At 35.8% G+C, this 11,554-nt stretch overlaps 2 protein-coding genes across 3 annotated transcripts in view; one reads left to right on the top strand and one right to left on the bottom strand.

Annotated features, from left to right (window-relative positions):
• Positions 1-218: 218 nt before the first annotated feature.
• Positions 219-2,391, bottom strand: LOC129775214 (polymerase delta-interacting protein 3-like). 2 transcript variants are annotated; one of them, XM_055779632.1, is made up of 5 exons: positions 2,252-2,391; positions 1,717-2,147; positions 1,072-1,652; positions 807-1,012; positions 219-712 (listed from the first exon to the last, which is right to left on the bottom strand). In XM_055779632.1, the coding sequence occupies exons 2-5, from the start codon at positions 2,135-2,137 to the stop codon at positions 598-600; spliced, it is 1,323 nt and encodes a 440-aa protein (XP_055635607.1). In that variant the 5' UTR covers positions 2,138-2,147; positions 2,252-2,391; the 3' UTR covers positions 219-597. The 2 variants fall into 2 exon arrangements, with proteins under 2 accessions (XP_055635607.1, XP_055635596.1); XM_055779621.1 differs by having other exon boundaries at positions 1,717-2,171; positions 2,252-2,333.
• Positions 2,392-9,805: 7,414 nt separating this feature from the next.
• Positions 9,806-11,554, top strand: part of LOC129763050 (serine/threonine-protein kinase S6KL) — a 75,367-nt gene continuing 73,618 nt past the window's right edge. The window contains exon 1 of the mRNA XM_055761796.1: positions 9,806-10,192. Coding sequence (XP_055617771.1) covers positions 10,037-10,192 — 156 coding nt within the window. The 5' untranslated portion in view covers positions 9,806-10,036. The remainder of the gene's footprint in view (positions 10,193-11,554) is intronic.

Raw genomic sequence — 11,554 nt, 5'->3', positions numbered from 1 at the left:
AATAATGACTCTTTACCGACAGCTTTCAATCGGTCGATGCTATTGACTTTGCTTGGTATCTATAATAGTAAAATAGAGGTATCGAGCAAAATTCTCGATTTCTGTAATAGGGTCCACAGTCGTTAAGTCGTAAAAAATATATCTTGGAAAAAAAGAATGACCATAACTTAGGGGGTGATATCCATTTTGAGAGATCTTTGTTGCCTGTAGAACACCTCTTCATTCTTAACATTTATTACTATTTGTTCGATCTGTTTCACTTAGATTGAGAATGACCTATTGTAGCTGTGACTAACTTATTCACGTTACATTAAGTGTGTATTATTTCCATCATCAAAAATCGAAGAATATCTGCGTATATTCCATCGATAGAGTGTATCTTGTGAACCTAATATTGTTACATTATTTATAGCTCGAGCTCTGTTTGTGTGATTGAGGATAAGTGTGGGGATCAAATGTTTGGAACACTTCGGAATTGCCCGGGAAAGAATTTTATATCCAATAAAATTTATTTGGCGATCTTGCTTCTGTTAGTGTGTTTGTGTGTACATTTGTGAGAAGGATGAAATTTCTAAACGTATGTAAGGACGTATTTTCCTAGTGATCTCTTCTGAAAAGCACAGTATGCAAAGCATCGATATCTATCTCAACGTGTGACTTCTTCGACGACGACGATGATGTGAGTGAAGAGGGTTTCAAAGTTCTTGAAGAGCTATTATGGCGAAAGAGAATAAACTTAGTCCCGCTTATTTTTTCACACATCCAATGCAGTTGACAATGACGAAAAGGATATAGAGAGCACTCACCTCGAGTACACGATGGCCGGCGCTGTGGGTTTATTCGATGCCCGTGGCTTCACAAGCAAACATTTCATCGGTTGGCCGTCAAGCTGTCTGTTGTGGTACGTATCAACGGCCTCTTCGGCATCTTTCAGAGTTCGATAAATTACCTCCGCTACTCCTGGACGTACCAGACGTGACTCGAGCAGATCGCCAATGTCTTCAAAAAGCTCCTAAAATGAGAAAAGCATGTGAATGTGGCTTCATCATTGTTTTGTGCCTGACAGATTACCTTAATGTCGTTCTGTGTTACACTGGAGTGTAAATTACTAACAACGATTCTGTAGCCGGTGATCGGTGGCGATGGCGAAGGAGAAAGTGGCTGTTGATGTTGATGGTGATGGTGTCTGCTGCTACTACTCATATGTTCATCGGAAGTCATTTTCGAGAAAATTCCCATCGATTCACCGGGATTGGGCGCCCGTTCCAATCGAGCTCGCATTGTGGACGAAAGATGGGGCCTATCCTCTGCATACATGGGATGAGGTGGAGGAGGGGATCTCGTTCGTGCCATCCCGCGTCTAGGAGGTAAGTCGTCGTAGTGGGGAAGCGGCGCTGGTGGAGGTGCTTTCTGAATAACAGGACGACTTGTATGCACTTCGTAACAATCGAACGGATCACTGCCCCATGACGCTGAAGATGATTGTGCAGGAGGCGAGTTACGGACATTCCTACTGAAGGTTGGCAAAGGAGGCATTGTGCTGGGCACAGTAAACATTTCGTTGCGAACGGTTCGTTTAAGCGGCCCGATTGGACGACGAATGTCCACTTCCATGTCATAATCAACATCCATACTATCACGATACAGTCTCCCTGAAATTTTGAGACAATTTTACAGATGTTACTCCACTCGACATTAATGCACACACAAACTAACCTCCAGTTTTGGGTTCTTTCTTGGGCGATCCATTCGCGGTGGACACTTTGCCCTTGCGTTTCAGTAATCTCAACCTGGCATCTCCACTATTCCTGGCGATCTCGACTAATTTATCCCGAGCATCTCTAATTTGCGCACGCTTCTTCTGGATGATCTTCATTCGTGCATCAACAACCAGCTTCGGCTTCCCAATTCCTGGTCGCGGTTTATCGCTAACGGAAGCTGCATTCTTTTTTCTACCGTTTGCATTACCTTGAAATCTTTTAATCGGTTGAGAACGAGCCGTCTCCACTGCTCGTACTCCGGGTTTACTGGATTTTCCAGCCTTTTGAGCCTTCGCCGGTGATCCCTGTTGTTTTGAACGCTTCCAAACAGATTTCTTTTTAATGATCTCGTCCAAACTCAAGCTCATTGCATCCATCTTGTTTTGGCTGTAAAGAATGTTCTGCATAAAACTTGAATTGACAAAAAATTATCTACTATTATCTGGACAATAGTTTGCAGACAATTTTCTTAATATTATGCGAAAACTTACGGCGTAAAACACTAGAAGAATTTCAACTAGAACAGCAGCCAAAACTGTTAGTTTAGTTACAGCGCTGTGGATGATGGCTGCTGTTTTATTCACCTTCAACTTTGACAGCCGAATGAAGGGCCAGATCAGGGATGCCAGATAATTTTTTTCAACCACCGACACAGAATGCCTTAACGTGTCTTTACAGTAAAAAAAATTGAAACAATATTTTTATATGCATTGGGATATAAAAAACTATTGTAATACACACAACATACAAATTAAATGAACAGAGTGCAAAGTCAAAATTTTCAGGTGGTTTTTAAAATGATGTAACGTAAAAATGAACGTCTGAAGATGGAATATGGGGATATAATTTCAAATCTTGAACGGACAAATTTTTGTCTTGGTGTCTTGGTTTGGTGAACAAGAATATCGAAAGATGATTTCTTTTTGTTCTTTTGAAGATTTTATGGACAAATCAATGTTTTGCCAACAAATTTGAACAAACCCATTTAACCTCATCAATAATTTTTCATATGAACCCTTATAATCCCTGTAGGACCTTCCAATACAGAGATATTTTTGCTTGAATGAAAAATTTTCCCTTCGCATATTATGATCAATAATTCAATATATTATGGTTGCACCGCGAATCGAAAACACAAATAAATACTGCGAAAGATTAATTCGTTGTTTTGACGAAATCAATTCTTTTTTGTATCTAATTCGAAAAAAGTTCCAAAAACAGTTTTTCTGTAGTGTATTAGAAAATCTTTTGAAATTCTGGAAATATTGCAGTAACCTCTATTGTTTGAAGATTTTTTTGGCTTAGTGTATCTCCAAAACTCTCCAAAGGAACTTATCGCAAACTGTACCAGAAGAATTAAGTGCGATTCACATACAACATCCACGTCACGTTCACGTTCCGTCCCGTCACGTTGCGACAATTATTCTTCTAAGCAGTTCTTATGCAAACATTCACATACACTTCAATAGGCTTCAATGCATAGCTTCAATAGGAATTGCATGGACGAATAACTGACGCAACGTGACGTGACGGAACGTGAACGTGACGTGGATGTTGTATGTGAATCGCACTTTAAACGCTGTCGGAAAAAAGCTATTCATAATTTTCTTTTTTAAGCTTTAAATTATGTACACTAGATTCTTTTTTTACGTGATTTTCTTGAAATCACGCGATCTGCCTATCGTCACCTTGATGGGAATAGAAATTATGCGAGTGCGCGTGCGAGTTAAAAAATAACTATTGTAACGCTAAGTTTGGATGAATATATGGCCAACACATGCATCTAGTACGACTATTGTCATACGTATATATAATGTACTATAGGCAAACAAAACAAACGAATACCTCGGAAGCAAAAAATTCAACCAAACTTAAAAAAAAACAAGTGTAATTCTTAACCCTCTACAACCCAACCCCGCCATTAGACGGACTTCACGGTTTTTCTTTCCAAATTATTCAGATATTATTTTAGATGTTCACCCACACTATCACGTCTTTAGAATATTTTCATTTATTACACATACACATTGGTTTTATGCTGACAGCTTTCGGTTAGGGGTATTTTACGTTGAAAGTCGAAAATTCGAGATAAAAATATAATGGGGTTTTTTAGACAAATAAAAAATTTAGGTCTTAGAGGGTTAACGTTGATCTCTAAATTGCTTATAAATTTCGACCCTAGCAATACCAGTTTGAACAGTATGTCACCGAATTGAGTAGCTTTCTTCGATTTGGTTCAATTGAATTCATTTACTACTTCAAAGGTATCATAAGAGTTCCAAATAAGTTAATACATCAATGGAACAGTACCAATTTTAGGATTTATTGACGTAGGACTACGTCTAACCGTCTTAATAAATCGGAAAAGTGTTTGCACCAATTGGTAGGATATATTTCTACGCATCTATCACAATGAATAAGATGTTATTTTTCATGAGATAAACAATTGAATAACTGTGAAATGTCCAACTGTCTCTTTTTGATTGGCCTGATTTACGGTTTCCCCAACACAAAATTCAAAATCAATGTGCCTGACGGAATCCGCTTTGCATATACATGCAAGTCGGGGATCGTCATTTCAGATACTAGGGCGGAATGAACTTTCAAGTTTAAATTCTCTATAGTAAAAAAAGTAGAAATTGAAGTTCATGATTCATGCAAGCCGTAGATACTTCTGTATCCGCACGTTTTTGACGTAGAACTACGTCTTTCATTAAGGGTGCCAAATCAGAAATCAGGTCACGTTTTTATGAAATAAAGTTAACGTTAATAACTATTTTTGCCGCGAACGGATTTTGAAGATTCACATACCACACGAATAGGAGATTCCCTAAGATTTGTTTGATATGTTATACATTACGATTCCCTAGTTTGTAAACGGTTAAAACTCATGAAAACTATAGGCGTTTCCATTTTCCCATACATTTGTTCTGCTGATTTGTGAGCATTTCTACCCGTGCCGTCAATAACGAACAGCTTATCGACGAGCAACGAAGGGGGAATCGTAAGATGTAAAGGCTCCGTGAACAAAGGAAAAGAAGAATAATGAAGGGGAGTATTTGCCAAGAGTATAAACAGTGGATATCGCTGAGGCAAACTTTCAGTCACGCAATGAACATCGCTTGTTCTTTCTTCTTAACACGGACCACTAAAGCGGGTACGAACACTACGCTCGGTTATTAAAGACTGCATTGGAAGATATGCCTTCATATCTTGCGCTCACTAAATTTCTACGCATACTGTTTGATGATTAGTTAAAATGCTGTTAATGATTTGCTGTGATAACGTCGATTGATTCAACAATAAGCGTTGGACGTGCATGTCAAAATCTTAGGCATCTTATCAAACGTAAAAGGACGGTCATACAATTTACTTGTAACGAAGAACAGAATCCATTACTATGCATGGATTGATCTTACATGACATTTGTTCAAACTCTTTACTAAAAAAGCAAATATGTTGGATTCAATTGTTAAAAGTTTTTTTCATACACAGTTTAGTTCTATTATTCAAAATATTATTAAAGAAATCCAAAGTCTAATTCTGGTCTGGTCTCAAAAAGAGCCTAAAAAGTCGGAATCTCAGCTGTTTTTTTCAATCTAGGGTAGTTGAACATAATTCAATACATTTATATGTAATGCAATACATGTAAATTGAATTTAATTCAATGCAATCTAGATGTTGCAATCTCAGGGCGCTAATAATTTTGTAAAAATATCAATCAACAAATTGATAAAAGATGATCAGCAGAAACAAACATTACTGAGTGAAAAGTTGTTTGTGTGCTCTTGACGTAACGCTACCTCAAGGTGTGTATATATATATGTACTAAAGGTGTGACCGTATCGTCAATAAGTGCGCGAAGGGAAACGGTATAAATATACAGAGGACTGTGGAAAGGGTTTTGACTGGAAATAGAGATGTCTAAATTTTTCGTTAATTGATTGTCGATTAATCGTGAGGTCATTTTTAAATATTCGATTCATTCGAATAATTGTCTTTCAGTATTCTATTAATCGAGCGAATATTTATTTCTTGTAATCAGACATTTATAATGAAAAAATATGATGTAATAATTTTAAAAGTTAAAAAAAGTTAAAATTTTGAATTAAACATGGTAAAGAATAATGGTTTTTGAATGAAATGGTATTTCAGTATATTGATAAATTTAACATTTCATGATTTTTTGAGGACTATTGAAAAAAGAGCACACCATGAAATCACAATATTTTATTGCACCAACATAATTTTTGGACGTGGGACTACGTCCAACCGAAATATATATGGGGGGTAAAATGAAAACCTAAACACAGAAAAAATTAAAGATTTCGAATGCTTATAACTCGAACTTTTCTTACTGGATCGAAAAGATCTCCAACGTGTCCCCAACAAAGCCATCAAAACCAACCAGCCTTGGGGAAATCAGCATTACAAACACATGAAAGTAATGGGTCTTTTGTTCTCACCGAAATGTGTTCCCTAACACAGACTTCAAAACCAAGCAGCGTTGTAGAAATCGATATTGCAAATACATGAAAGTCGGGGTTATTTTTGTTCCCACCGAAATATGTTCCCTAACAGAGATTGCAAAACCAAGGTGCCTGGGGGAAATCGGCATTACAAATACATGCAAATCGGGGTTATTTTTGTTCCGACTGAAATGTGTTCCCCCAACACAGACTTCAGAACCAAGGTGTCTGGGGAAATCGGCTTTGCAAATAAATGCAAACTGCGTGTGCTTTTGTACTTGCTTCCCTTTCTGCAGACGTGAGTTTGTTACCCTAACACGGTCTCCTAAACTTAGGAATCTTGAAAAATCGTGCAGACACTAGAGGCGAATGAACTTTCAAGTTTAAAGCCTCCATAGTATAAAAAGTAGAAGTTAAAGTTGTAGATTCATGCAAGCCGGAGGTACTTCTGCACCAGCATGTTTTTTTGCACTCTGAAAAGTGTTTTTCTAACACGGATTACCAAAGCGGGTACGAACACAACGCTTTGGCTCGGTTATTCAAGATAGAATTGAAGGATACCATTTAATGATTAGGCAAAAGGTGGATAACCATTTGCTGCGATAACGCCTATTGATTCAACAATATGCGTTTGACGTACATGTCAAAATCGAAACCTGAAGTGCCTGAAGTTCATCAAATCAAGCAAATTCGCGGTAGGAAAAGTACATACACTTGAGAGATGCGATACTTCAGAGGGAAATGTAAAATAAAATAATCGTTTGATAATTCTTCCGTTCACATATTTTCTCATAGGCATCATACCAAACGTAAAACGACTGTCATTAAATTTACTTGTAACGAAGAACATAATCTATCACCTTACATGGCATTTGTTCAATCTTTTTACTCACAAAGCAAATATATTGAATTCAACTGAATTCGGAAATTGTTTCTTTCAATCAAAAATTTAATCAACACAATCAAATGATTGCTGATCCAAGGTATTCCCACGTTAACCTTGCGTTTATATCATAGATATAACCCACCCATTTTTTCTGCTAAAAATTACCTGTTCTTCGAATGTTGTTGAGATAGCTGATTTGTTTGAATATTTCTGATTGGTCCCTATAGCTACTAGTTCAAAAGAAGTATATCTATAGAATCATTGACTACTAGTATGGTATATTTTCCTTGGCACTCTGAAATACCACTATTTTAGAACGGGAGCTGAGACCACCTTCTTCAAGTCCGCATTTTACTCCTGCAGACTGATATTGCTGATTGTTTACATACAAAATCCAAGATGGCTGAAAGGCCTTCTCATAAGTCGCGGTACCGTATTGACGAATTTACGTTGGATTTACAACCAGATGGAGCAGTGAGTAAAATGAGGATGTTTTGTTTTTTTGGTATGAAATTCGTTCAAATTTTCTAGAAAAGTCAGAATTTATCTTCAAATTTCCCGGTTTCATGTATTCTTTCCGCGCTGAAAAGGTTAGAAAATCATCATTTTACAATGTGCTATGTACATTATCACGATAGATACAATACGGTAGCGCGACTTATGAGAAAGGCCTTTCAGCCATCTTGGATTTTATATGTAAACAATCTGCAATATTTTGCAATATCTTTTTTTTGCTCTTTGTGTGTGGAATTGTTTCGGTGGGAATAAGAGCATTGAAAAGTTGAAAGGTAAGTATTTTACGGTTAAAGTTAGGTTTGTAAGGTGTATCTTATTATATGTTTCAGCTCAAGAGAATAAATCGACTTGCGGCGTCGGTCGGTGATGGAGATATTTTTCCCGCGTTTTGCAGTTAGAGACGTCGGTTAATCGTTCGATTGTAAGGTTTCTAGAATTTCAAGTTTTCCTATATCTAATATTCTTTGTTTCTGTGTTCTTGGTTAACAAAAACTTAATGCCTGTTTTTGATAGGGCATAAAAAGATGGTATAAAAGGATTTTTAGGAACTTCCTGCGACTTGTATTATCGCCGATATTGTTCAGCTCATATATTATAGAAAAAAAAACCCGAAGCTGTAACTGTAAAAATAACTATAATCCACGGATCAATTTATTGTTTACAGTTTACAATTCTTCCGCACGTGCAATTATTTCGCAAGTGTGTATATGTGTGACCATTATATTTAGTGAACAACTATACAAATGTCAAACATTTGTACTTTACTTTTGCACGTATGAATTTAAAGACGAATAAGGAAAATATACCATACTAGTGATCAATGATTCTATGACCAAGCAGAGATATTCAAACAAATCAGCTATTTCAACAAACAACATTCGAAGAACAGATCATTTTGAACAGCAAAAATTTTGGTTGGTGCAAAAAAAATGCATGTCGGACTCGACTAATATCGACAGACTCGATAATATGTGATTCGATTATATACAATTTTGAACTCGATTATATACAGTTTGGAAAAAAATATTTTTTTTTATATTTTAAGTATGACTTATTTCAAGAAGGAAGGTAACCTTTTACCGATAAGGTGAAATTTAAGTGGCTATTACATGTACAGTGGGGTGAAAATCGTCATTTTTGAAGATTTTGCTTGAGTTTTCACCAGTTATATCGTTATATAGTTATTGCAGCCAAATTAAAAAAGCAGAAGTTGGGTGTCAAAAAACAAATTTTAGAGCGGTTAGAGAGCTTTAATTTAATTGATAGAAATGATCTAGTTCAATATAAATTTTCAGGATAAAATTAATAATAACACATTAAATATTATTAACTTTCAAGTTTTCCACTTCCAAAATGTTAAAATCCACTAATTTAGATGTTCCACTACTATATCCTGCACAAAATTTCTCATATTTCAAATGAAAGCAACAGTAGTTTTTAAAGTAGAGCCAGTTTGAGGCAACAAGTCCGAAACAAAAAAAAAATAGCTCTATAACTATTTCATTGTTGAAATTCGAACATATGCGTAGAAGGATTTTAATTCATCAAATATGCTCGTCTATCCTCCTGAAAGAATCTGGATAAATTTATTTTTTTTCATGCGAGAAAGGTATTTTCTGACTTTGAGGGGGTGAATCAAAAATCAAATTCCTCTTTTATATTCAAGAAATGAAAAAAACATGCAAAAAACGATTGAAAACTTTTTTCTGACTCGATTATATACAGTGAAAAGGAATCAGAAACTATATATAATAGAGTCCGCCCTGTATTGTGCATCATTTTCATGGTGTGCTCTTTTTTCAATCATCCTCAAAAAATCATGAACTTCAAAATTATGACATATTTTTTTATCATAAATGTCTGTTCGTTTTAATTACAAGAAATAAATATTCGCTCGATTAATCGAATACTGAAAGACAATTATTCGAATCAATCGAATATATAAAAATCACCCCACGATTAATCGACAATCGAATAAACGAAAAATTTAAACATCTCTATTTGCAGTCAAATCCCTTCCCACAATCCTCTGTATATTTATACCGTTTCCCCTCGCGCACTTATTGACCACACGGTCACACCTTTATTCTACACATCTTGGCGCTACCTCAATCCTCCAATAGGCCTCTATATAGATCACCCCTCGTACGTCATTTGCGTGTTTTCAACTGCGTCGCACGAGCAATGATTAGTCGCCTTGAAGAAAGGCTTACACCAATATAAAACAGGGAAGTTAACGGAAGACAGAAGGTTCTTTAAAATCTTCATAAAATTAGTTTTCTTTCGTCTGAAAAAGTTCAAGCACTGTTCAAAGGTCAGTAAAACTGTGAGGGACAGTTGGGAGGTGTAGTTTTCCTTCGGGGACGCACAAATTCCGCTGTTTTCCTGTTGAGTTCGGTCGGTGTATGGGAAACACCAACAGTGGAAACACAATTCAGAGAAAGGAAATTTCAACTGCGAAATCATCATCGTCATCATCATCACTATCATCAGTATCGGCTGCTTCGCTGCTGGTGGCCACTACTGGAGCATCTAGAAAGGGAACACAAAATACACGACAGGTTTGCTCATTTTCAGCTTTCTTTATTTCAATTTCTTTTCTCTGGTGTTATTTATTCTGTTTGCTGCTACTTCTTATTTACATCCAGAATGACGCTCACGTTCTGAGCGTTTGAATTTACATTTGTGTGAATGTTTATCGGGGGAAAAAGTCTAGATTAGCAGCTTCTACGTGATTACTCTGATTCATTGATTTCATTGTATAACATTTGTTCTAAGTTCAAAGTTCGTAAATCCTTTTTATACAATAATCACTGTTCTGTCTGATAAACCTAAATCAAATTTTACTGATTTGTTATCAAGTTCTCAAATACTTAAAAGAGTGCTGATAGCAATAGAGTGATATAATAATTCTATCAAACTCATGGCATATTTCGGGCTGTTATGATCTTGAATATCTGAATTTTATCAACATTAGAGTAAATTACTGTGGGGAATTATACCATGTGGTATATGGCGGTAGCGAAGATTAGTATTGCTTAGGTTTTATAGCATCTACCCGAAAGACTCGTCCGAGTTTCAATCATCAGAATGTGACATTTACTCGAATGGCGCATAAGCCCGAATGTACCATCAACATTCCCATATCCTGACAAAAATACTAGAGATGGGTTATACAGCGCGGACTCGATTATATACGGTTTCTGATTTTTTTTCACTGTATATAATCGAATCCTGTATATAATCGAGCCAAAAAAAAAAATTTGTTATTCGTTTTTTTTTGCATATATTTTTCGTTTTTTGAATATAAAAGAGGAATTTGATTTTTGATTCATCTCCTTAACGTCAGGAAACATCTTTCTCACATGAAAAAAATTTATCCATATTTTCTCAGGAGGTGATAGACGATCATATTTGATGTAAAACTCCTTCTACGCATATGTTCGAATTTCAACAATGACAGAGCTATAGACCTTTTTTTTGTTTCGGACTCAGTTGCCTCAAACTGGCTCTACATTAAAAAGTACGCTACGGAAGACGATTCTGTTGGTTTCATTTAAAAGATGAGAAAATTTAGTACAGGATATAGTAGTGGAACATCTAAATCGGTGGGTTTCAATAACATTTCGGAAGTGAAAAACTTAAAAGTTAATAATTTTCAATGTGTTATCATTAATTTCATCCTTAAAAATTATATTAAACTAGATTGTTTCTATCAATTAAATTGAAGCTCTCTAACCGTTCTTTGACACCCAACTTCTATCTTTTTTAATTTGGCTGCAATATCGCTATGAACAATTTCTGGTGTCAATTCAAGCAAAATCTTCAAAAATCACTGCCATTCAAATGAAACAAATTTTTACATAATTCGAGAATTAATAAGGAAAATGGAGCCAAATTTTGGATGTGAGGGTTTTTGAGTA

Source organism: Toxorhynchites rutilus, chromosome 1, assembly GCF_029784135.1.
Source record: "Toxorhynchites rutilus septentrionalis strain SRP chromosome 1, ASM2978413v1, whole genome shotgun sequence".
Classification (NCBI taxonomy): domain Eukaryota; kingdom Metazoa; phylum Arthropoda; class Insecta; order Diptera; family Culicidae; genus Toxorhynchites; species Toxorhynchites rutilus.
This window is presented reverse-complemented; position numbering and strand designations above follow the sequence as displayed.

Excerpts from the sequence above, each read along its gene's own strand:
- LOC129775214 (XM_055779621.1), bottom strand. The coding sequence starts at position 2,167 with ATGCAGAACATTCTTTACAGCCAAAACAAGATGGATGCAATGAGCTTG. Across the intron at positions 1,653-1,716 it reads GAAAGAACCCAAAACTGGAG|GGAGACTGTATCGTGATAGT; the intron begins GTTAGTTTGTGT and ends TCAAAATTTCAG. Across the intron at positions 1,013-1,071 it reads TAACACAGAACGACATTAAG|GAGCTTTTTGAAGACATTGG; the intron begins GTAATCTGTCAG and ends TTCTCATTTTAG.